A 27427-nucleotide genomic window follows, 5' to 3' on the forward strand; every position below is an offset into this window, starting at 1 on the left:
AGATGTAGATGATTTGCAAAAGGGATTGCTGTGGAAATTGCTGTTCTTTTAATTGCTCTTCATACTTTCCTCGCTTACTGTTTCTTTATTATGTCCTTCTTTTGAACCGTCTAGTGGAATGAAAAGAGGAACTGAGGTTGGTTGGTTTAAATACCAGGTCACTTGATCAATTTGCTGGCAAATGTGGGTAGGAAGCTGCATTTTTGCATCAGGTGCCCCTGCTGAAATTATTATGCTGTATCTTGTAAATACATTTATGTCCTCCCCATGTTCCCTGTGATATCAATTTCATAAGATAAAAATTCCAAATCACTGAATGCCATATTAACATTCAGTGTGATGCATATTTATTAAGATTTAAGTGGAAGGTAAACTGGTCTTATATATGCATAGATCGGTATATATAATATATAAAGTTTCTTATCCTTATGCCTTATTGGCTGAAAACACCAAGATATTATGCAGTACATTTGTGGCTGCAAAACCACAAATCTGATGAGGCTGGAAGAGAAAGCCCATTGATAAATACTATAGACTTTTCTCCTAGTTCTTGCAGGTTTCTTGACAATCTTTCCAGATGTGGCTTCTCCTTGCCTTCTGTCTAGAGCTGAAAGAGAAGGACTAACCCAAGGTCACCCAACTGTAGTAAAAATGGTTGTAAAATTAGATCCGTTCACATGTTGACTTGCTTTACAATTGCTTTGACTTACAACAGAAATTCCAGTCCGAATTGTAGTTGTGAGTCAAGGACTACTTGTATGTTTGTTTGTTTGCTTAAGTACAAAATGATGGCTTCAGTGCTTCTGCTAACAAATTTAAGACATTCCAATTGCACTGAAGGACAGTTTATGCAAAACAGTGTTACATTTTTATCCATGCCAAGAACTGTGGGAATGAGTCATTGCCAAGCAGTGCCTTTCTGTCGGTGAAATATTAGCACCAGTGAATCAGATGCTTCCCACTTGCAAAATTTTGAAGAAGCCCCTTTGGAGCAGGCCTTCAAAAACCTCCGCTCATTGTGGAGGAGTTTTAAGAAGCCAAACAGGTGACACCTCACAAATGCTTCTGCCTTTTTTCCAAGGCAAGCTTGCCTTGAAAGTTTGTGTTCACCATAAATTCCACATTTTACAGAACATTCATCTGAACATTTTGCAGTCTCTGATCTGTAAGACAAAGTATATGCTTTAAAAGTCATCTATCCTCTTTTGCCTATGTTGGTTTAAGGATGTATCCTCACCCAGAAGGAAATGTACAGGCCATAAATCTGTGGGAATTCCTCACTGAATGGATTCCGGCTTTGCCGGGCTGCACTGCATAGCCAGTTCAGCTTCACTTCTGGGTTAGGAATAGAACGGCAATAAGTTAGTGTTGTTTACTTATCACAGTTTGTTCATAATGACCTATTTTGTTGTTGCTGTTTGCTTTATTGTACAGCAGACAAGAATATTTCCAGCATGACCAACAGACCCACTCGTGGCAAAATGGAATGGATCATTCCTCTCATTGTGGTCTCAGCCTTGACATTTGTGTGCCTAATCCTTCTTATTGCTGTGCTAGTTTACTGGAGGTGAGCCTTTCTAAATAATCTCAATTATACGATGGTCAATGTTTTTGTCACTTTATTCTCTCCGGGCTATTTCCTATTTTGTCATGAGGGGAAAAAAAACCCCTTTGACAAACAGCTATTTATTTACAGCTCAACAATTTTATGTCATGAAAATGATGCATGAGAAAGGCATCATTTCAATATCCTTTGTATGTAGAGGACTCCAATATCAAGAAATTCTGAGGAAGTCCTCCATTACCTGAGACCATGGACCAGTAATTCCAAATCCTGCTTCTTGGATCTGTTAGTCTTCAGCTTCCATCATTACTGAGCAACAATTGGTGGATTACAGGAGCTGGGGCTTAACAGTATGGGAGAACATAAAGATGGAGAAAATTTCATTTTAATGCTGCATGTAATGGAGTGATCCAGGATATCTGGGATCACCGTGAACTATGTTGGCTTTCATTTCATAAGATGAAATTATCATTATCTACAACAGTCGCTCTTAACGTGTGTTCTGTGGACCCCTGGGAGGCCATGATGTCATCACAGGGTTCGTGAAGGCTTGAAGAAATGTTATGATTTAAATTTTGAGTTAAGTTTTGGTGGTCCGTGGCCACTATCTGTGGCCACAAAAGCTATTTAAAGGGGTCCATGGTGATGAAAAGGTTGAGAACCAGTGATCTGCAACAACATTCATGAGTGGTTTACTCCAGAATAAATCCCAGGTGAGATAGCTTTTTAGTTATTTGCAATTGATCTATGACTGTATCACCAAACGATGCAAGAAATATTGACTGTATTATAACATTGGTAACCATCAGGGGGAAAAAACAAGCATTTTAAAATATATAGAATAAATCTAATAACACGACTATCACCCCCTTACTGAATTTCTATGAACAGAAATAGCAGCTCAATCCCTCATGGCTATAAAACACAAATGCATCATCACACCCACATACACACCTCCTACTCAGCTACCGTGGATTTCTACTAGGTTAACTAAAACTAAACGTGATGATTTTAAGACTGGAAAAGGTAGGAGAAGGTATTTAGGACAAAACAAGAAATAAACAATATAGGTGAATGTTAAGGAAAATGTTGATTAGGATTAAAGTTTCTGCTTCCTTTCTGGTTTGAGTGTATCATTTCTCACACATATCTGACATAGTCCCTATGATCAAATTTAGCAGTTAAGGCACCAGGCTAGAAATCACAAGATGATGAGTTCTAGTCCCATCTTGGGCATCAAAGCCAACTACTGTATTTTTCGGAGTATAAGATGCACCTTAGTTTTGGGGGAGGGAAATAGGGGGGGGGAAATTCTGCTTCTGCCTACCAGGTATTCATCTGGCTAGCGTCCTTAGCCTGGTCAGCTTCAGCACATTAGTTCGCTGGTTGTGAGCGTGCGCTGTGGCAATCTCTGCAGCCAGGAAGAGGATGCGCGGAGGCCGAAGGGTGGGGGCCAGTGGGTGGGCGGGGCTACATTTGGAGTATAAGACGCACCCAAATTTCCAACCTCTTTTAGGAGTGCATTTTATACTCCGAAATGTGCTTTGGGGCCACTCTCTCTCAGCCTAACTCACTCCACAGGGCTATTCTTGTGGGGAAAAGAGGAGGAGGAGTAAGGAGCATTAGGTATGTTCACTGCCTTGAGTTATTTTTAAAAATAACAAAGGCAGGATAAAACATAACTTAACAATGTTTGCATCCAAATGCTGAGTTGTACTCAGAAGTACAAGAACATGCTTCTCTGGGCCTTATTTTGTATCTTCCCCTCTCCTCTGGTGCAGACATTTCCTTTAACTGCAGTTTGCCACGATATCTAAACATTCATCCAATATTATATCCTGACTAATATCTACTGAAGTTAGCTTTAGTCTCAAAATAGAAGCAAAGGAATCTTGATCTCACAATGTCTTCAGAAAAGGGGTGAAGATGAGTCTATGAGTTAAACCCTGCAGCGCTTCCTTCTTGTAACTCTCACTCATTCTTTCATATCATGCCTGAATAGTCATTGATATTTGGTATGTTTGTTAGCCCAGAGGATAAATGGCAGTCATCTCAAGGCACTCAGAGTTAAATGGTAAGTGCATAAGAATCCATTCTAAGAAAGATCACATTGACGTTCATATTTTTGATCACATCGGGTTGTGATTTACATAATGAGCCTGATTTTTCTTTGGTTTCCTTTTCATCCTTGAGAAAGATCAGTAGTAAGCATCTGTTTTAAATGACGGAGTGGTTTTTATTTGTTTATGGTTCTGTGGTTTTATTCTTCTTGTGAGCTGCTCAGAGTTGCCACCCAGATCTTTTAAATGAATAAATGTTTATTTACTTGTATTATTATAGACTTGAGTTAGGAAGTCAGAGGCAAAAATGTGACATAAAAGGCAACATGTAAAGTGATGAAGGTGAGTTGAGGTGAACATTTTGCCTCTCAAAAGGAAGCACCGCCATCAAGAGGAACCCTAACCCCATCATAATTGTAAACAAGAACAGTTCTTGCTGTGGATATAACTGGGAGATAAATATATATGTGCATGCATATGTATATTATTATTATTGTTAAAATCTTTGTCATCATCTGTCCAATAGCCAGTTATCTGGGTGGATTCTAAATTCATTTAAACCACTAATTTTTTTAAACGGGAAATAAAAGCTATATACTCATCAAATTAATAGCAAATGATTAATAAATAAATGTCCAATCCAGGCACCAATAAAATCTATACTTCTTGGGGTTTAAAATGTTGTGTCTCCAGTATTACTGATGATTCCCAACTTACCTGAAAACATTGTATAACCAAAACTGTGGATTGATGACCAGTAAAATGAAAAACAGCAATTAATTTTAAAGATCTATCTAGTGCTCATAAAAATTATGAAGTGAAGCAAGATGGCCTGAAATGCTTCTCCCACAACTGGGGTTCTCCTGCTCTTCTTTGTTTCTTTTTCTTTTGACTATTTGTGCTCTATGCTATCTTCAATCTAACTAGTTGAACAAAAAGGAAGCAAGATAATGCAGGTTAGTCCTCGACTTACGAGCGCAATTGGGACCAGAATTTCCACTGCTAAACAAAGGGGTTCTTAAGTGAGCCGTGCCTGATTTTATGACCCTTTTTGCCACGGTTGTTAAGAAAAGCACTGCAGTTGTTCAGTGGAACACATTGTCACTATGCGAATATGATGTCCCCCATTGACGTTGCTTGTCGGAATCCAGCTGGCAAGGCTGCAGATGGCAATCATGTGACCCCAAAATGCTGCAGTGTCATAAAGACATACCAGGGGGTCAAGCACTTGAATTGTGATCATTTGACCCTGGGGATGCCGCAGTGATCATCAGTGCAGTTGTAAGTCACTTTTTTCGGTACTGTTGTAACTTCAAATGTTGCTAAATGAACGGTTGTAAATCAAGGACTACCTGTCGGTAGAGGCAAGCTTCTATATTCCCCACATAACCACTCATGCTCCATTTGCTGTCTGAATGAGTTACTGGGTGGTATCAACCTGGCTTCATCACAGCTCTTTGAGTTATAATGTGAGTTGCCACAATACAAGTTTTTTGCACTCACGTCAGAAGCACCCGAGAAGCTTCCAGGTTGAAAAGATTAGTCAGTAACATTACCGCTGCCCGGGCATGCTCAGTTGGGAGCTCCTTTCATGTCCCCAGCAGGGGATGAAGGGCAGCACCTCAACCCGCCCCATGACATCACTCAGGTCTTGAATGCAGACTTACTAACCTCCATCCCAGCATCCTAACCACACAAGCTACAGTGCTCCTATGATACGTGTTAGAGAAGCTGAAAATGTAATTGCCTGTCTTTGTTATTTGAAACATGGTGCTTTTAATTTCTAAGAGTTTTGTCCACTTGGATATGATCCTATGCTTTCCTGCAGAAGTTTTGTTTGCTATTTTGCTCTTGTTCCTCATACACACAGTAATAACAGTTATTTCAAGTGATACATATTTGCATACATATTTACTTTCCTGTAGGAAATTATGTTCTCCTTTTCCCTTCTTTCCTTTGCTTTGCTGGAAGCTTCTGAAATTTAACTATTAGAAAGTTCCAGCAAACATAATCTACCTCGTTCCCTCACAAAATACGACTCTCATTGGGTTATAATTACACACCATTGTAGTGATTAAGGGAGGTGCGGTGGCCTATAGGTGGAGCTCTCGCCTCACAATCAGGAGGCTGTGAGTTCGATCCTAGTAGAGGCAGATATTTCTCTCTCTGGGCACATTGAGAATATATCTACTGAATATAACTCCACATTGGCGACAGGAAGGGCATCCGGCCAGTAAACTGGCCAAAAAATTTTGATAAATAAATAAATAAAATAAATAAACACTGAGCTCCATTCAGTTGCCCAGATTCCACCCCGCAAGAGGTTATGGGAGCATTAAAAGAGGAGGATGATTGTAGTGATTAATATTAAAGGGCATTTTTCCTTGCTTTTAAATTGAAAGTTGATATTGTTGTACCAACTGATATCTTATTTTCCTCTTGGAATGCCTGATCATTTTAGAGACAAGTGATCTGAGTCTTTTATTTCATTTCAGTTCTTCATGGTTATTATTTGGAATATTAGTTAGAAAATTGCAGTTCTGCACTCTGGGATAGCAGAAGTCTTGTCCTTTGTGTGACATCCTTTTAGATATTTGAACATTATTATCCTATCGCACAGCCATCTTCTCTTCAGAAGGCTAAACATGCCCACCTCTTTTCATTTTTCTTTATTGAACTACTCTATAGTTCTATAAAGAACTCTACTCTTCTCTAATGATCACTGCAATTTTGTATCCAATTTGGAATGTGGTACTCCAAATTGGATACAAGATTGGAGAGGCAGCATGATCAATGCACCACAAAATTGCTTCTAAAATTTGTAAACTATACTTCTGTTGATGCAGCCTATCACCAGAATTGGTTTTCATTCAGTGACTATAAGAACTGGCTGGCTGGGTAACTGACAGTGTCATTATAGCAACATTCCTACTGTGCCATCTACAACTCTTTATATGTAATCCTTATTTGAGGTGTGAGATTTTATTTTATTTTATTTGATCAAGTTTGTTTGCCGCCCGTCTTGCTGTTCAGGTGACTCTCGAGATACTCGAGGAGCCTTGGTGGCGCAGCAGACTAAAGTGCTGTTAAGTAACACTTAGCTGCCAGCTGCCTGCAATTACTGCAAGTTCAAATCTCACCAGGCTCAAGGTTGACTCAGCCTTCCATCCTTCCGAGGTAGGTAAAATGAGGACCTGGATTGTAAGGGCAATAAGCTGACTTTGTATAAAAAGAACACCGTTTGGGGGGGCCCGAAAGCCCTACTAAGCAGGTATATACAAAAGTATGAAGGCTATTGCTTAAAAGCATTGTAAACCGCCCTGAGTCTCCGGAGAAGGGCGGCATATAAATCGAACCAATAAAATAAATAAAAATAAAATAAATACAAACCAACTTAGGCCAGTAATCCATAATCATGTAGATATCTTAAATTGTGATCCTAGAAGCTGAAAGTTTCCCATTAATAGCATTTGCATACTATCACGTCACATGTTGATCATTGTATTCTGGAGAGGTATAACTGGGAAGATGTCTTTTGATTGTCATTTGAAACAAGATACAAAGATCTTATGTCTCAGATTGGTATTTCTGTGTGTCTTTAAAACATCAAAGAGAAAAAAAAATTACAGGCTCACACATTTGGTGAAGCTGTTGGATGAGGTCACCAGAAAGCATGGAGTCAGGTATCATCAATATGCAAAACATTGTGTATCTTTACCCCAAGCCAACCTAGTGACACTTTCAAGATTCTGTTGCAGTACCTGACCTGAAGATTATTAGGAGCTGGTTATAGAGAGGATAAGCTTAGACTCATCTCTAGGTAGCAAACTCCATGGCGTTGAGCAAGCCCATGGTTCATTATGGGTGCAGTTATGCCAAAAACTGGAAATAAATGCCAGTATTTGGTAAAGCCATCATAAAACTTGAGTCACATGACCATAGGATGCTGCTAATGGATGTCAATGCAGCACAGTTGCCAAGTGCTGTCACGTGACTATGGGGGAGCAGTCATTGGACCTTCAAATCTGGGTCACATCTATCCCTTGGGGAGGTCTGTTATAACTTCAAATGGCTTTTAAGTGACGGGTCATAAGACAATGTCTAACTGGTTGCACTAATGATTATGCTCAATAGTAAACTGTGGGCCACAAATCAGAAAAAGTAAGTTCACACATTATCAGAGGTGGGTTTCAGCAGTTCTGACCAGTTCTGGAGAACCGGTAGCGGAAATTTTGAGTAGTTCGGAGAACCGGTAGTAAAAATTTTGACTGGTCCCGCCCCCATCTATTCTCTGTCTCCCGAGTCCCAGCTGATCGGGAGGAAATGGGGATTTTGCAGTAACCTTCCCCTGGAGTGGGGGGGGGATGGAGATTTTACAGTATCCTTCCCCTGCCACGCCCACCAAGCCACGCCCACAAAACCGGTAGTAAAAAATTTTGAATCCCACCACTGCACATTATGCTAGGCCTAATTCAAATAAAATACATTATTGTTTAGGATGGTGTCTCTCTGTACATGTGCAAGACTGTCATTACAAACTTATTTTTAGACACGAAGTCAACATTGTTTCCTTGCTTTAGTTACATTTTTTTAGCAGTGCTCTTTCTAAACAGAGTTTGACTCAGTTGGGGGGGGCAGAAGAATAAAAATAGGAAGAGGCAATTAACATTTTAGTTTTCAGACAACAGCAACTCTTAAATGGAAAATAAATTACAGCCACTCCTGACTTCCAGCGAGGAAGGAAATTAATTCACATTTCCAGCTACAAAGGTTTCTGATTTGCACCCCTGCCTGGTGACCGCAAATCATCTTTTAATTATTCTAGCCCATCTAGCCTGATATCTGAAATTGTACTATTCCATTATATATTTTACACCTTGGTATGTTTAGGTTCACAGGGGAGTCTGCTTAGCTTCGGTATAGCTATTACTTTAAAGAAAGAACCGAGCAAGTCAGTAGGAGTTATTAGATGTTAGTAGTGGCTTTTAAGAAATATAGTAGACTTCCCTCTGTGTTGTTAGAACACACTTCACAAAGTACAAGGCAGGCTGCTTTAGAGAGATTCTAGCAATTTAGCCTACCTGGTAACATCTGGTAGCTGGGTTATTTTCAGCCTCCTTTCCACTTGTACTACAAGTAGTCCTTGATTTAAGAACTACAGTCGTAAGTCAGGTCAGTTGTTAAGCAGTTCATTCTGTGACTACGCCTGATTTTACAACCTTTCCTACTGCAGTTGTTAAGCGAACACAGTAGAAATAAAGCAAACACTGTGGTCATTAAGTGAACATTGAGGTCATTAAATGTGCCTGCAATGGGTGGGTTTTGCCCACGATGGATAGTTTTTGCTGGAAAGAGAAGTAACTCTGGGACACTGCAACCATCCGTAAATATAAGCTGGTTGCAAAGCATCCAAGCACTGACCATGAGGGGTGGGGACAACCATGAGAACTTAATATCTGGGTCACAAATACCCTTTTTACAGCATGTAAGCAACCAGTCATAAGTCGAGGAATACTCTTTCAGATTACTTACGTTGAGGAAATCAATGATTTTTCACCAGTAGCCTACCAACTGCACAAGGCTGTTTTCAGACTTAAAGAAACGTTCTCTTGAAAGCCTTTTAAACATGTTGTAATAATTAAAGCCATTTTTGTTAGGGAAGAGATTCAAGAATAGGAATGCCATACATACTATGCTGGCATTGTTTAGTTGTTATAGTAACTGACTCATGTGGCTAAATTAGCCCTGACATGCTACTTCACATTATTTTGCGCAGAGCAACTCAGCCTCAATTTAAATTTTATCCCCTCCCTCCCCATTACTAAATGGTTGCTTCAAAAGAGAACAGTACCAGGATAGAGTGCGCTACCTATAAGCCATTTTCATTACAATATCGATATCACAAAATAACGTGCAAGTACCGTAACATGCTGTAAGGAAAATGGGAGAAACAGTCTGAACATAAACAACCAGGCAGAGGTCTTCAAACTTGGCAGCTTTAAGACTTGTGGATGTCAATTCCCAGAATTCTCCAGACAGCATAGCTGTCTGGAGAATTCTGGGAGTTGACGTCCACAAGTCTTAAAGCTGCCAAGTTTGGGGACCCCTGAACCAGTGTAAGAGTAATTTTTCAGAAGTGTGTATGAAAAATTTGTTTTTATTTGCTGATGATATTCTTCAGAGTTGGGACTACAGCAGCCAACGCCATGAAGTGTCAGTTTTGTAGAAGAACATGGGAACATTTCATTTCTTAAGGCTTATCCAATTACTTAAAAAATAGCATTTTTAAAATAGGCGAGACCAGTGGTGGGTTGCCCCCGCTTCGGACCGGTCCACAAGAACCGGTAGTAAAATCGGCGGGAGGCTCCGCCCACTGCCCCGGATGTCATCATAGGCGATCTGCGCATGCGCAGAAGCTTCTGCACAGAAGCAAGCGTGCGCGATCCCGTTGCAAACTGGTAGTAAAGGTAAGTTGAACCCACCCCTGGGCGAGACCCTGTTCATCAAACTTTCTAGATTAAAAAGAAACCAAACCAATCAACCCATACTGTGCAACTCATCTACAGTTTCCCAAAGGTATTCCAGTTCCATGCTATATGCGTTGTGAAGATGTATTCTATGTCAGCGTTCCAGAACAACCCAACTCCAGTGAAAAACTCCTAGACAGGCATCATCTCAAATCTTCCATTTATTAGAATAGGTATACTGGCACATCTGGGAAAACCCAAATCTGAGAGTTCCGGGTTTTCCCTCAGTAAATCAAAACCCCAAATCCAGCCCCTGCACCCATCAGTCCATCACATGTCCCAATCACCATCCGTCCCAACTTGAGCCACCACTGCAACCACTCCTCCTCCAGGTGCAGGAACACCATGACCTTGACTGAAGGGAAGAATGCTATTATGTCTAACTACAATCTCTCTACTAAATCCCCCTTCCTACTTTCCCAAGCGCAAGAAGGTGGCAGCATGGAAGCTTCCGGTGTTAATATGGCTTCCAAAGCTGACTTTCTATAGATTACCAGAATTTATAGGTGCTGCAAAGAAAATAATCTGAAATGAAATTATCCAAAAGCATATGGACTAATATTCTGAAAATACCATTAGGCCTTGACCTGTAGTTTCTGAGCACACAAAGAGATAGCTGACTTTCAGTAGTTGTATCACAGAGTAATATTATATTCTGGATTTACGGATTTCTTCAGAGGAGAGAATCACACTGTCTTGTTTGCTTGTTTGTTTATTAATGTTTTTAATGCCGCCCACTGATATTGACTCCAGACAGCTTTATATATTCTACTATTTAAACTCTGTACTTTGGGCTAATCCAGTTGTGCCACTGCTTCTTAATGTCCCTTCCTGTCACGCTCTAGGCATTTTCCAATTTAAAGTTAATAATTTTCTTTAAAAAATTATTTTGTGGCAACTAAAGAAGCTTTTTTGTATTCTGATGAACTGTCCCATGTATCCCCCCCCCAACTATGAAATCAGACACCCTGACCCCTTCTATTGTATTCATCTCTTTTCTGTCTTTTGAGATACAGCCGATCTCACATTCTAACAAAGGATAGCTCCCCAGTTTTTCATTCATGAGAACCTCTGGTTTCAGATCAATGGATAAAAACTGGACAGCCAAGTAAAAGGCTGCATGATCAGTCGTGGGTTGCTACCAGTTAACACCGGATCGGGTGAACCGGTAGCGGTGGCGGCAGGATCCGCCCACCCACCCGGATGCGAAGAAACGCGCAAGAGAGAGCACGCACGCACTCCTGAGCGAACCGGTAGCAATGGGATTTGGAACCCGCCCCTGTGTATAATATTTTCATTATTATTATTACTAAAATACATCTAAATCATATCTTGTGAAATATAAAACATATAAAGAATAGTTGCTGGAATTGGCTATGTCCAGTTTAATGAAAAGAGGGACCAAGGTTGACATGATAGCAGTGTTCCAATATCTCAGGGGCTGCCACAAAGAAGAGGGAGTCAAGCTATTCTCCAAAGCACCTGAGGGTAGAACAAGAAACAATGGGTGGAAACTAATCAAGGAGAGAAGCAATCTAAAACTAAGGAGAAATTTACTGACAGTTAAAACAATTAATCAGTGGAACAACTTGCCTCCAGATTGTGAATGCTCCAACACTGGAAGTTTTTAAGAAGAGATCGGATAACCATTTGTCTGAAATGATATAGGGTTTCCTGACTAATCAGGGGAGTGGACTAGAAGACCTTCAAGGTCCCTTCCAACTCTGTTATTCTAAATATAATTAGCCCTGGGGCGGGGGGGACGGACTAGCAGAGAAGGTTGTTTAGAGAAAAATAGCATAGCAATTTGGGTCAATTCAGTTAGATAACATTTCTGCATTAATCTCGAGGGTAAATCATAGGAATTCTGTTTATAAGCTTTATATACTTTTTTGTCTCTCTTTGTTTAGAAGGTGTAACAAAATAAAGTCCAAGGGCTCACCCCGATATTTCCATGAAGTGTCTTCTTCTCAAGACAGAGGAAAGAAGGGGAACAGGTGAGGGAAGTTAAGATAAAATGGGTGGATTTTACTAAACTTCCATTGGCTTTTTTTTTTCTGTAAAATTGACGTGTTTGTAAAAAAACACCTTATTGTAATGTTTTGACTAAAGAATGTTGATTTCAACCAATGAGCAAGTTTAGACTAGCAGTAACTATGGTGGATATAAAACAATTATATCAGAAGCAAAATTGCTTCACATAGACAGGTAATCCTTGACTTACAACCACAATTGAGCCCAAAATTTCTATTGCTAAGCAAGATAGTTGTTAAGTGAGTGTTGCCCCATTTTATGACCTTTCTGGCCACAGTTGCAAGATAGTTTTGTTTTTTTTAATTTGATTTATATGCCGCCCTTCTCCGGAGACTCAGGGCCGCTTACAATGTGCTAAGCAATAGCCTTCATCCTTTTGTATATTTATACAAAGTCAGCTTATTGCCCCCACAAACTGGGTCCTCATTTCACCTACCTTAGAAAGGATGGAAGGCTGAGTCAACCTTGAGCCTGGCGAGATTCGATCTTACTTTAATTGCAGACAGCTGGTGTTAATAACAGGGTGCTTTAGACCACTGTACTACCAAGGCTCCTGTAATACCTGTACTCCTGTACTAGCTGTACTCCTGTACTACCTGTACTCCTGTACTACCAAGGCTCCTCTAGTTGTTAAGTGAATCACAGCAATTGTTAAATTAGTAACACGGTTGTAAAGGGAATCTGGTTTTCCCATTGGCTTTGCTTGTCAGAAGTCACAAAAGATGATCACATGACCCTGGGATGCCGCAACCGTCATAAATATGAGTCGATTGCTAAGTGTCCAAATTTTGATCCCATGACCATGGGAATGCTCGAAGTGTGAAAAACGGTCATAAGTTATTTTTTTCATTGCTGTTGTGATTTCAAATGGTCACTAAACAAATGGTTGTAAGCCAAAAACTACTGGTAGAGTTGGGTGGTAGAGTAGAGAATTTGAATTAGTGATATTAGTGATAAGAAACCTTTTCTTTGAAATGTTAAGGCAGTTGTGTCCCTTGCTAGACCCCCAACTTCAAAGGCAACCCAGAATGTCTATATTTACACAAAACAATGCTGCTGCAGTGATTGTCAGCAACACAATGCTGTGATACACACTCATGCTTACAGAGATAAGCAGAGATAACTTTTGAAGCAGGAGCTTGAGCCAAGTTAGAGTTTTAGCAATTTGAAGAATCTTCCTTGGTGCTGACATGTTTTATAAAGTACTTTTTAAAATGCTTCTCACAGTATAGCCCTATGTATTTTCAATTAAATGGTATTTCTTTAAATATAGCCCTCACATTTTAGAAGATTTATCATGAATGCTAAGCGGATTTTGTTAAAAATTTGCAACTAAGAGTAGAACGATTATATTTTGCTCCTCTTGCGGTTACATTGTTTATTAATTCTCTTCCAAATTTAAATGCATTTTATGGTTAAGTATTTTTATGTGCATTTTGTGGCTATTAAAGTATGCATTTTATATGCATTTTCACATCTTTTTTTATGCCAAAGATTTCATTGCATTGATTCATATCTGAATTGAGCTTACTCATTTTTTAATATCCCTAGCAGTAGTGAAGTCAACGTTTATTACAAGACAACGGAGGCCTAGAATTATTGCTTTAAAGTTACTGTTATTTGATTTTTAACTCCATGACATCCTTGTTAGCACAATGAGCAAGGCTGGATGGAATGTCTATGCAATGAATTCATTGGATCCATGATGAACCATGAATCCCATTAATAATTCCTTATCAAAATGGATTGAAGTATCGTCATAAGGATTGCACTGGGTCAGAGTCAGCACTAACAATCTTCCATTAAATGAGACTTTTATTAAGACTTGGTTGTTACAAAATTGTAAAAAAAAATAAATAGCCAATACTATAAAAGACATGCAAAATGACCTAGAGAAGTAGGCTGAAAATAACATAACTATTTAACAAAAACAAATCTAAGGTTCTTAATTTGTGAAATAAAAATCAAGCACAAGGATCGAAAATATCGGGCTTGATAATACTCGTAGTACTTTAGAACAGCGGCCTCCAACTTTTTGGCCATCAAGGACCGGCTCCGTGGAGAGAAGAGGCGTGATTATACATGCTGCCTGCACCCCGTGAATGGGGCTTTGCTTGTTTGCAAAGGTTTCTGGCACGCCATGGCCCAGTGCCGGTCCATGGAATGCGGGTTGAGGACCCCTGCTGTAGAAAAGAGATCTTGGGTTAATAGTTGACTGCAAATTAAATATGAGTTAGCAGTGTGATATAGATAATGAAAAGTGCACATAGTTTACATGAACAGAAGTCTCAAAGGTGCTGTTTATTTTTTTCCCAAAAGGCAACTGGACTGTTTTTTTCCTTGAGGAGGAAGAATATAATAGAGTAGAGTAGAGTAGAGTAGAGTAGAGTAGAGTAGAGTAGAGTAGAGTAGAGTAGAGTAGAGTAGAATTGAATTGAATTGAATTGAATTGAATTGAATTCTTTATTGGCCAAGTGTGATTGGGCACACAAGGAATTTGTCTTTGGTGTATATTCTCTCAGTGTACATAAGGAGAATAAAATACATTCTTCAAGAATAAAAAGATACAACACTTAGTGATAGTCAAGGTTACTAATAAGCTATTAAATCGTACTAGGAAACAAATAAAAACAATATAAATTGAAAGATACAAGCACATGGCTATAGTAATAAGTGAGAAGAGATAGATACTAGTAAGGAAGAGAAGAATAATAGTAATACAGTCTTAGTAAATTATTTGACAGTGCTCTATAGCATCATTTTGAGGGTAGAAGTTGTTTTGAAGGTAGTCATTTTGAGGGAGAAAGAAAGAAAGAGAAAGAAAGAAAGAAAGAAAGAAAGAAAGAAAGAAAGAAAGAAAGAAAGAAAGAAAGAAAGAAAGAAAGAAAGAAAGAAAGAAAAGTTGTTTTGAGGGTAGAAGAAGAAAATGTGTTATCAGTTCTGATGGTTGGGCGGGGGGGATGGAAGGATAGGTAATGGCATTGGGATGGAAGCCTCGGTACTGACAGTTGAGACTGGATGGTGGAAGGATGGAAGGAAAGAAAATAATACTTCTAACTTATTCTGCATTCTTTTGAATCCAACTTGAGAACTTTTTTAACATTACGCTTCATGAAGAATTAGGACAAATAGGGTCATCCATGGTCTCAATGTCCAGAAATATAGTCCAGTAAAGAGAGATTAAAAGTTCCGGTCTGAGAAGACAAAAACAAGGTGGACTTTTCAAATGCCTTGTTGTTAGTTGCAAAGTCGTATCCAACCCATCACAACCCCATGCACAACATTCCTCTAGGCCCATGATGGCGAACCTATGACACGGGTGCCACAGGTGGCACGTGGAGCCATATCGGTGGGCATGAGAGCTCAGCTCCGGCACGCATGCGTGCGCCAGCCAGCTGATTTTCGGGCCTTTTGTGCCCACCAAAAGTCAGGAAACACACTGTTTCTGACCTCCGGAGGGCCTCGGGGGGGGGAAGGCCGTTTTTGCCCTCCCCAGACTCCTTGAAAGGCTCTGGAGCCTGGGGAGAGCAAAAAACGGGCCTACTGGGCCCACCGTGCTAAAAACAGGGTGAGCACGGGGGGGCGGGGCGCATAGAATTATGGATGTGGGCACGCGTGCGTGTGACCCCACCGCGCTCCCCCCACTTTTGGCACACAATGGCAAAAAGGTTAGCCATCACTGCTCTAGGCCTTCCTGTCCTCTACCATCCCCCGGAAACCATTTAAGCTCATGCCTACTGCTTCAGTGACTCCATCCAGCCACTTCGTTCTCTGACATCCCCTTCTTCTTTTGCCCTCAATCGTCCCCAGCATTAGGCTCTTCTCCAGTGAGTCCTTCCTTCTCATTAGGTGGCCAAAGTATTTGAGTTTCATCTTCAGGATCTGGCCTTTTAAAGAGCAGTCAGGGTTGATCTCCTCTAGGACTGACCGGTTTGATTGCCTTGCAGTCCAAGGGACTAGCAGGAGTCTTCTCCAGCACCATAGTTCAAAGGCCTCAATTCTTTGCTGCTCAGCCTTCATTATGGTCCAACTTTCACAGCCATACATTGCAACTAGGAAAACCATAGCTGGGAAAATGCCTAGAACGATGCAATAAAAATAATAATACTACAATTTCTTCTCTTTTTTCCCAACGTGCTTGAACATGCAGTTAGGGATAACTTATAAAAACACAGGTTGAGGTAGAGTAGTAGGTAAAATCCAAGTTTGTCAATGCAGAAAGTGGACTCTTCAGATGTCTTATTGATTGATTGACAGTAATTGCATCTTCCTTTACAAAAACAGCATCGAGTCGTTTTTAATTTCTAGCAATCACATATATCAATATTTTTCTATGATAGTCTGTCTTTTACCTGTTCTTTCAAATTTGATGTCTTAATGCGTTTCCAGATCTGAAAATCATAAGTAACCACAGTGAGTTTTAATAGAAAGAATTAATATTTTAATATTTTAAGTTATTTTTCCTATCAGTATGCATAGCAAAGTGTGCATCTCTGAATCGTACTAAATTTAACATTGGAAGCATTTAATTTAATAGCAAAATCTTTTTATCAGGAAAATCAATGGAATCTCCATTCATTTCATTCGTTATAGAAAAAAGTATTAATGGGCATGGGGTTTGTATGTCTTTTTAAGATGAATGAATAATGGTTAAATTACTCATTTTTCTTTAAAAGTATGATACAATACTGTACTCACTTTTTTAAAAAAAACGTAATTAGAGGAATTTGCAAATTGAAATTAGTCTAGTTCTTCATTTTGTCATCAAATGGAGTACTTAATTAGCATTTATGCTATTCAGACTCTGAATTTAATTATAAACTAGGAAAAAAGATTTAATTTACATTATTGTTTACATGCAAAAAATTCAAACTTAATACTCTGAGAGTATGGATTATTTTTTTTTTTACTTACAAACATCACATTGTAGAAAATAATGGGTGAAAAGTTGCTTTTTAACTTGATCCTAATTTATGAACATACTCGTCCCTGTTTAGAAAATATATTAATTCTCTTCATTATGCCCTAACAAATGTGTTTTGAATACAGAATAGTGAAATATGAAAATTACGGGCATATTTAATTGCAACATTTAGCATCCCTGAGTTATCTTACGCATAATGCTTGTCAACACTTTGTGCCAGGAACATAAATTGCATCTTCCTTTACGAAAATAATTATACTGCCTGCAAACTCTTGTGATGGAGTTGCTGTTGATCTATTCAAGTCCTCTCAGAAACAGGTAGATGCTTTCAAGAGCCCACACTCCAGTGTGTGTTAAATATTATCTGTTTGTCTGTCTGTCCATCCATCCATCCATCCATCCATCCATCCATCCATCCATCCATCAGCACGTGATGGATGGATGGATGCCATCTCACAGAAGCCACTCAAGGCAGCGTACAACACTAATAGTCTATTGGAAAAGTTAAATCATGAATACTCTATAGCAGGAGTTTCAAACTCACAGTGTCACTGCGGCGTTATGTGACATATCGGGACTTCCCCCCCCTTCGCTAAACCGAGCATGAGCATGAGCGTGGGCATGGCACGATGCATCCGGCCCGCAAGTCGGGAGTTTGAAAACCCTGCTCTATAGCAAAAGTTAAGCTTTCTTTATTAAGAAAATTTCATTGATTCTAATTCCTTAATTGTGTTGTGGTTCACCAGCAGCCTGCGGAGCTGGCAGCGGAGTCAGACAGTGAGGAGGCTGGGGAAGACAATGGGCCAGTCCTGGAGTCAGGGGAAGGCCCGGATGAGGGCTCTGCGTCAGAGGCAGAGATGGGGCCAGGGCCACCTGGGAGCGATGCACGGACTCCAGAGTCTCCAGAGGCGGATAGCAGAGAGGCAGGGGAACAGGAGGAGCCTGTTCCTAGTGCACGCATGCGAAGAGCTGCCAGAAGGCAAGAGCAGCTAAAGCAAAAAGGATGACTCGGGAATAAGGCCAGGAGATGATTGGCCCCTCCCAGAAGGCTTAAAAGAGCAGCAATGGCTCTTGGGATCTTTGTAGGAAAGCAACATTGCTACATATGTTCTTGTCTCTTGCTTCTGAACTTTTGCCAAGAAAAGCCTTTGGCAGGGTGCCAAAGTAGACAAAGGTTGGTGATAAGGCCGAAGGACTGTTTACGAAGAATTTGTTTTGGACTTAATTTGGACTAAGCTGAGAATGAAGTCATTCTCAGCTGTTCTAATATAATATGTTTGTTTAGGACTGATTGTGTCTGGTAATAACTACTTGGGCCTAGGTCACAACAAAATGTGATCATAGCAATGAATCCCTTAATTTGATTCTCCCTGATACTACAGAACTGCACAATGTAATCTGGTACACGAGAAAGGTTACCTGATCATCTGAAGTTGACTTACAGCTTTTCCTGTCATTCTGGGTCAGCCTGGATTTTTGCAACCCACATCTGATAGTATTAGACTAAAAAGTCAAACAAGTCTCTGGGATTTGCTTTTTAAATTTTCTTCAGTAATGGGAAAATTTGTCAACTCGGGAGACTTATTCCAGGATAAATATGCGCTGTAATGTTAGAAGCTTGAGATTTTCTTAGACTCATAAATTACTACTCATTTTATGTTTACCTTGCTACAAAGAGATCCCTAATCCAAACTGAGGAATAGAAAGCCAGAAGAAATGATATTATTTTTTGCAATTGTTCATCTGCCATTTTTTTTAATATTGCCTCCATTAATTTTTACATTGTCGTAGGAAAAGAAACTCCCAAGTTGCTGATTTGTGCCAGCTGTTACCTGTGATGAACTTGATTGCATAAATAAAACAAAATGGTATAACCATACTTTACAGAACAGCTGCTTTGTACTACTTTCTTCATTTTGCATGATGCAGTGAGCTGTTTCCCCTATTAGAATAGAATAGAGTAGAATTCTTTATTGGCCAAGTGTGATTGGATACACAAGGAATTTGTCTTAGGTGTATATGGTCTCAGTGTATATAAGGAGGATAAAATACATTCATCAAGAATAAAAAGATACAACACTTAGTGATAGTCAAGGTTACTAATAAGCTATCAAATCGTACTAGGAAACAAATAAAAACAATATAAATTGAAAGATACAAGCACATGGCTATAGTAATAAGTGGGAGGAGATAGATACTAGTAAGGAAGAGAAGAATAATAGTAATACAATCTTAGTAAATTATTTGACAGTGTTGTGGGGATTAGTTGTTAAGCAGAGTGATAGCATTTGGGGAAAAACTCTCCTTGTGTCTAGTTGCTCTGGTGTGCAGTGCTCTATAGCATTTTTTTTTTATTTGATTTATATGCCGCCGTTCTCCGGAGACTCAGGGCGGCTTACAATACGTTAAGCAATAGCCTTCATACTTTTGTATATATTTATACAGAGTCAGCTTATTGCCCCCACAATCTGGGTCCTCATTTTACCTACCTTTGAAAGGATGGAAGGCTGAGTCAACCTTGAGCCTGGTGAGATTTGAACTTGCAGTAATTGCAGGCAGCTGATGTTAATAACAGTGTTTTAGTCTGCTGCGCCACCAGGGCTCGTTTTGAGGGTAGAAGTTGAAACAATTTATGTCCAAGATGTGAGGGGTCTGTAGATATTTTCACATTTTCTTTTTGACTCGTGCAGTATACAGATCCTCAATGGACGGCAGGTTGGTAGCAATTGTACTATGATTATATGATAATAATACTATGATTCTGAAAACAGATTTTCTAAATTCAATGTGGACATATCTTGTTTAATAAAAGTTACCATAAATGTGCTAAAGTGGTCTGCCGGTTCTAATTATTCCCATAATTGTGTAAACATAAACCACACACATACAATCCTAAAATAAAGAGTTGAGAATTATTCAGCACAATCGGTAGTAGCTACAAGAACAGATCAAAACAGAAATGTGGCATGTGCAGCCATACAGTAGAACCCTCACCCATTTTTACACATGTGTAACATTGAAACATGTACAAAAGGGGTGGGGCTTTAATTGTGTTGCCGTAATGCCAAGAATTTCGCCTGTTTTAACATAGATTTCAGAAATTAGAATCTCCTGAACTTTTCTTAATAAAGCTTAACTTTTGTTATAGGATATTTTGATTAATTTTTCTAATAGACTATTATTATGCACTGCCCCAAATCGTTTCTGTGAGATGAGCAGCAGAGGTGGGTTCTACTTACCTTTACTACTGGTTCGCAATGGGATCGCGCACACGTGCTTGCTTCACCCGCGTGCGCACCTTGTTTCTGCACATGCGCAGTTCGCCAATGATGACATCCAGAGCAGTGGGCGGGGCTTCCCACCAGTTTTATTACCGGTTCTTGCGAACCGGTCCGATCTGGGGGCAACCCACCATAGATGAGCAGCCATATAAACGGGATGAAGGGATGGAGAATTAAGGCAAATTGAATTATGGGTTCCTGAAAGCATTCTCCTGTCTCTGAGAGGGCTTGAAATTCTTAGTAGTAGCTCTTCCATCACAAGAGCTTGCAGTCAGTATAATGTTTTTATAAAGGAAGATGTGATTTATGTTCCTGACACAAAGTGTTGACAAGCATTATGTCTAAAATAACTTGGGAATGCTAAATGTCACAATGGAAATAACACCATAACTTTCATATTTTCATATTAATTTTCATACTTCACTATTCGGTGTTCAAAACATGAATATTGATATTATTCACTGTTTTGATGCCCACCCACCCAACAGTTACCACTTCAAACATTTTAAGATTATGCACAACCATAGACATTAAAACAGCCGTACTTGGAAACTGCTGGATTTGTACAGTAGAATCTGATATTAAAAAATTACACCGATCCTGTTACTTCCACAAGATATTACTGCTGCTCCTTTTTGTGTTGTCAGCAGGGTTGGGTCTCCTTTAGCATTCCAGCCTGGTCATTTTGACTGGATTTACAGCTGGCCTTCAGTGATCATTTTAGACCATGGTTTGTTGAATAAGCCACAGTTGTTCAAATAGTATTCTAATTTTTTATTTATTTATTTGGAAAATTGATATTGCTGTCTACTCGCTGATGGCAACTCAACTTACAGGAAATAAAAACACAACATAAAAGAAATAAAAACAATAAAAAATTACAATAATAAAATAATAGCCCCACCCCCATCCCACTCCTCTAATAAAAAATAACCAACTGCATTAAGGCTTGGTATGATTTCCAAATCCAGTCTTTGTCTAGATTCCGGATGGAGTTTAAACCCATTGTAGCCCTATGCCTCACTAGGCAGATACACGATGGGTAAGGTTCCCCCACCACCAGCAAGGGTTCTTCAGCTGCCAAACAGTATAAACATTTAAGCAAACATTGCCCATTAGATTGTGGGGGGAATGCAACTTGATCCCATGTTCAGAAGGGTGTGAAGAGACTATCAGACAGAGACATATACAGCTTTAACGTTCTAATATTAAAGAACAGGCCGTATCTATTATATGAGCTGACTGCACGGTAGCATCTTTTTTTAAGCATCATATGTCTTCGGATATCCTGTTTAAATAAGCTGCTTGCAAGTCCGAGTTCCTTAATGAGCAAATCAAGCATAGGATTGAAATTCTTTTGTCTGCACTTCAGTATCCTGTGTTGCCAGCTTGTATTTGCTTTTTTGGGGGGTGGGGGAGAGTATTCTTCCATAGATCTTTTTATTAGCAAACACGAGGGCTTAGAGAGCTCACGGTTTCAGTTGTGAAAATAAGCATTAACGAGTTGGCTGCTAATGATGCCACGCGTGTGGGGGGGGTGGATCGGCAAGCGGGGGTCTTTGTTTTCTCTTCCCTTTAAAATAACAATTCAATATCCAGTTAAGTGGCTTCAACAGGGAGCAGCGTGTAAACCCACAAAGTTTGCATCGTCGGGCTCCCCGTTCTGGGATTCCAATTACTGTAGGTCTTCGAGCAGCAGATTGTCAGCAAACTGGTTATCAGCTTTGTGTGATTATAGCACAGTCGGGCCTAATTTGGAGTCAGGGACCTCTCCCCCCCCCACATGCTTTCTCATTTGCATCCAGCCACATTTAAGTTTCTGCGCAGCTGAAGGGGGGGGGAGACATTGGTCTCCCGCCCACCTCACCTCCCCATCCCTTCAAATTCTGAATTTCAGACAATGCCCTGGCAAACCAGGTTACAAGCAGGGAGCCTTGAGGAAGGGAGGAGGGATAGGAAGTGTTTCCAAACAAGAAAAGGGATGTTAATTAAACACTGTATATTCTTCCACACGTCTCTCCAAAAGGGAGGGGGGGAATGATTCATTTGTTAGTCTACTGAAATTATCATGCCCCGAACATCTTGCTTACTGCAAAATTCATTTGCATGTAGAAAAAAATAATAATATGGTACTGGCCATTTTCTGAAAAATTCTTTTCTATACACATTGCATGGGTCTTAAAAATAAACTTTACTATCTGCTGGGTGGCAGTGGGATGGAGAGGAAGTAATTAGATATCCCCATCTCCAAATCCTCATAGGCAGGTACTTGAATGATATCTCTGGCATCATTCAAATTCAAGCAATGTTCTTTAAGCTATTTTATGAGTTTCGTTGTTTTTTTTTTCCTAGTTAGACTTTTAGTTAACTAGATAACTATGTAGTACAATGGACTTGCAGGGCCGGCGCAACGTGTAACATGTTCACACTGGTGCAATACGACTGGGTGGTTGTTAATATGATTTATTGGGTTAGGGATTTTCTGCCTTCACTGTGAGTTGTATTATGTTGGCGGGATGCATTGAGGGAGCTCAACCAAACTCATTGTACATATGTTGTGCACTGACAATAAGGATTTGAATTTAGTTAGTCTGTGTAGTTGGACCTTGGTCAAATTTGAGTAAATGGATCCAGTAATTAGGGAAAGTGTTATCTATATCTCCCCATTGAGCTGAGACAGTAGCAGACTTTTATTTTTCATTGTTCTTTTTCTTACTAGCATGCATTTCACTGATTAGATATAGGTATGTTTAACTCTCCAGCTCATTGGGTCTCTTGTGTATGCTTTCTAGCAGCACCATTTCCAAATGATGGATCAGCTATATGAGCCCGATTATCTCTCCATAAAACAAAGCAAATTGTGATTCAGTTGACATCTGTCTGCACACTGGCAGTACTGATGGCACCAACCATCGCATGCAAATGTTCCATTTTGTGATTTTTGTTCTGGCTAAATAAACACGATAAGGAAACACAGTGCAATTCAAAAGCCAACTCATCTTCACATTAGACAGCCAAGAGTCGACCCACGAGCAAGTCAACCCCCTAACTCTATATTTTTAAAGATAATTTATATACTTTCCTAAAATAGGGTTGGCATCCTTAGTTTATGGAATCAGTCAGTTTATAAGTAGCTTCAAATTTAGCAAAGGGCATATACTATATGTATTGGTATTGCCTCGCACCTCCTTGTGTTCTTTTTCTACACCAAAAGGGTATCAAAGCAGCTTTGTTTTTCAAAGAGGAAATCACTGATAATATCGTGTTAGATTCTCCTGCATCTATTGGGGCTTTAAAACCCAAGCTGGATTTTAAAATGTAATATACTGTATTGTCATGGCTTGCAGGAAAGTGGGCAAATAAACGTCTTTGGATAAGCAATGGATGAGAATTACTGTGTAAAGCAGAAGAAGGGTGTTTAGTTTCCAGGCATAACCCTTAATAATTTTGATGCAATAAGTATCACCAAGATAAGGCTGCAAAGCAGGGGTGAAATGCTATCGGTTCGGACCAGTTCGGCCAAACTGGTAGCGATGGCGGTGGGTGGTTCAGAAAACCGATGGCAGCGCGAGGCTCCGCTCACCCGGCCAGTCGTCATGCACTTCCAAACCAGTAGGGAAGGTAAATAGATTTCACCCCTGCTGAAAAAGTAGATTTTTTTTTCTACTTTGGGATTAGTTAGTTAGTTAATGCCTTTGAATCAGTCTTGACTCCTGGCAATTGCTTGGACAAGTCCCTGCAGTTTTCTTGATAAGGTTTTTCAGAAGTGGTTTGTCATTGTCTCCTTCTTAGAGTTAAGAGAGTATGACTGGCCCAAGATGACCCAGCTGGCTTCATGCTTAACAAGGGACTAGAACTCATAATCTTCTGGTTTCTAACCTGATGTCTTAACCCTCATGGCTCCCTGAAAAATACTAGGTGATTTTCCCCTTTCTTTTTTTTAAAAAAAGCCTATTTTAACTTTATATTCTATTTCATTCTCACAAAAAAGATTGAGGAATTGTTTGTGGCTTCAACTAGTTACATTGAAGGCATTGTGAAGCATCAGAATAAATGTAAGGCAAAAAGGACATAACATTATAGATTGAGAGGCTGGTACCCTGGAGACTTGTGTTTTATGTATATAAGGTTGCACTGAAGAAAGTAGGCACCCTCCCTCAAACGATATGTTACAATGAATCCTTCATCTGCCTCTAACAATATCCTGTTCCTCTTCCCTAATCTTTTTTAACTATCAGTCCACCTTGTACATTCTCTTCCCACTTTTCAACTTCACTTAATCTTGCCAAACATTGCTGGGGGTTTTTTGTAACCCATCTCTGATCCCCAAAGTAAGTGAATTCCTGTCTTTTGATTATCAGCTCAAGGAAGCAGTCAGTCTTATAGCAAGATTGTTTGATAGAGTCTTCTCATCCACAGTAATATTAGTAACAGCTCTATATCCGTAATTCCAAAAGCATTTTCTCTTCTTTTTCTGCTCCTTCTCAGTCTCCAGCTTTCATTATCACCAAGAAAACCATTGCTTTATTAATCTCACTCATAGAAATATCCTTATTCTTCATGACCTTGTTCAACATAGTCTTCCTCTAGAGGATTGATCTCCTTTTATATATCCTTGAGTTCAAAAAAAAACCCCCAAGCATCTGCTTTTACTTCTTTACTGCATGTCTATTAAAGTGCTGGTTAACATTGCCATCGTCTACTTGATATTTAACATTTATTCAAATTTTCACTTTCCGTTTTTACTTTATAGTCACATTGACTAAGTTGTCTGGCTTTTCCAGTCTCTAGTCCATAAAGGTTAGGGACTTCTTCCTATCCTAGATCCTGCAACTTTCAACTTCTATCCTATATATCTGCATTTGATTTTGTTTCCTAAATTTTGTACTTGTCTCTTATTACGTTTCATACTATTATTTTCAGGCCATTTCTCCATGATTTTCAATTTTGTTTCTGTCTACTAGGGAACACCAATCCTACCTAATTTTGTAACTTCTGCAATTTTAATAACTGTCTCCTTCCCTCTTTATTCATTTGGATTTATAAGCAGAATCTGTTTATTTTTAAGTACAATGCAACTCCTGCCTCCTTTCTATTGTTTTCATGTTTTATTTATTTATTTATTTATTTTGTTGAACAAATGGTATCCTTCAGTTACTAGAATCCAATTATGGGAGTCGTCCCACCATCATGTCTTTATAACTATTAAATCATATTTTCCATTCTCAAGGTTGTCTTTATTTCCCATATTTTGAACATTATTGTATAGACTGTGAAGGCCATCAACTTTATGAGCAAATGTTCTTTCTGGTTTTTAATTGAATTATTTAAGAAACCCTATTTCAAGAACATTCTAAAGTGCATAAATTTTAATTTAGAGATACTTATTTCAATGTTGTTCTTCAATGTTATTTTAATTTCCCCAAGATTTAATTAGAGTTATCCTAATGAAGCTATCCATGTTCTGACGGAGCACATTTGTACCAGTCCTTCTGAGGTACAGCCTATGTCATATCTGCAGTCCATAATCTAGATTATTCTGACTATAGTTCCAGAAAAAACTCTCTAACGAAGTCAACTCCTAAATATATATGCTCTGCAAATGTGCTTGTCATTCTATAATTCCATTTGTAAAAGTTTTCAGTATAGTATTTTGGTTGCCTTTGTTCTTATTTATCGTAATTATTGAGTATTCTTACATTAGTAGAAATTTTTGTGTCATTTCTCTAATCTAAAAACCATTTCTAATTTTCTTTTTTTCTTGTTCTCCAATATTTTTAGCATCATTCATTAATATATTGTATCTTTTTTGGCTTCTTGGACCTTAGTATTGTTTAATAAATGGGACCCAGAGCATGACTCTCCTGGCATACCTGGTAGGAGAGGTAAAGAGACTCAAAGAAAGCCATATAGGGTTTCATAGGTGATAACCAGCATCCATACTTTTATCTGGAATTCTATTGGGAGCAAATGCAATTTACGAAACAAAGGTGTAATCTGGGTATACTTAGGTACATCCATAGTGGTTCATGCCATCATTTTCTGGATCAACTGCAGCTTCCAGATGTTCTTCAAGAGCAATCCGATGTAGTGTCCATCTCAATAATCCCAAAAGAAAATGCATGAGTGTGTGTGGTACTTTCATTTTCTGAACTACATAACTGGACAGGTTTATCACGATGAAGCGAGCTTTTCAAACAGGCAGGCTTTAATCTGTTTATGACTCAAGATGAATAGAACTGCTCAAATTGCAACTAATGGACAATCTGTAGTGCCCAATAGACAACTTTCAGCACAAGTATTGTGTAACTGCTTTCCTTTGTCTTATTTTGCAGCCTAGCTAAACTTTGATTAGTTGTGCCCATTTCAGTGTTCATGATGGCTTGTAACCAAGGCATGGGAGCCTGCCTTAAGGTGCGTAATTTTTGAGGCAGTGGCTACGACAGTGTAAACATGCTCCTCGCCACAGCTGCCACCTTCAAAGCCAGTGGCCACTGGGAATGAAGAAGCACTTCCAACACACTTGTACTTTCCTGGGGAGTGCCACCCTGCCCCACCCCAAACAGACTCTGTCTCTCTCTGTATCCAAGCCCTATTGCCTTGCCTAGATTTAATTTCAGTGGTTGCCCCGCAGCCAGCCCAGTATCAAAATTGGACAACAATTCAAGGTTACTGATGACTTCCTTGGAGTTTGATGATCCTGAAGGCATCCTCCCCTCTAAAGCTCTGAATGATTTTCCCCCTAGCAGTTTCATTAGATGTTAAATAAAGCAGAGGACAAAAGAGCGTCCCATGAGTCATCGCAGTTCAATGATATACGCACTGAATAGTAATCCGTGTGGAAAATCTGTGCTTGTGTTGCTCAAAGTAGGGGTTGGCAACAAACAAGGATTCCTCCTCCGAGAACTCCATTAACCCACCCTTAGCATTATGAAATTTATTCTGTCCAAAATCTTCCTGTCAATCCAAGTTCTTCTACTTCTGCCACCTATTAGTAGTATTTTGTCCTTTCTTGATGTTGCATTTAACACCTTCCT

The 27427-nt window shown here is 39.4% G+C and overlaps 1 protein-coding gene across 2 annotated transcripts in view; it reads left to right on the forward strand.

Moving 5' to 3' along the window:
• The window catches only part of PTPRG (protein tyrosine phosphatase receptor type G), a 759142-nt gene that overhangs the window by 676186 nt on the left and 55529 nt on the right, over positions 1-27427 (forward strand). Inside the window, exons 13-14 of one of the 2 annotated variants that reach the window (XM_070936839.1) lie at positions 1435-1567; positions 12062-12148. In XM_070936839.1, coding sequence (XP_070792940.1) covers positions 1435-1567; positions 12062-12148 — 220 coding nt within the window. The remainder of the gene's footprint in view (positions 1-1434; positions 1568-12061; positions 12149-27427) is intronic. The other variant, XM_070936840.1, reaches the window with a different exon arrangement.

Source organism: Pituophis catenifer, unplaced genomic scaffold (assembly GCF_029215685.1).
Source record: "Pituophis catenifer annectens isolate HBS135680 unplaced genomic scaffold, rPitCat1.0.hap2 SCAF_2, whole genome shotgun sequence".
In the NCBI taxonomy this organism is placed as follows: Eukaryota; Metazoa; Chordata; class Lepidosauria; order Squamata; family Colubridae; genus Pituophis; species Pituophis catenifer.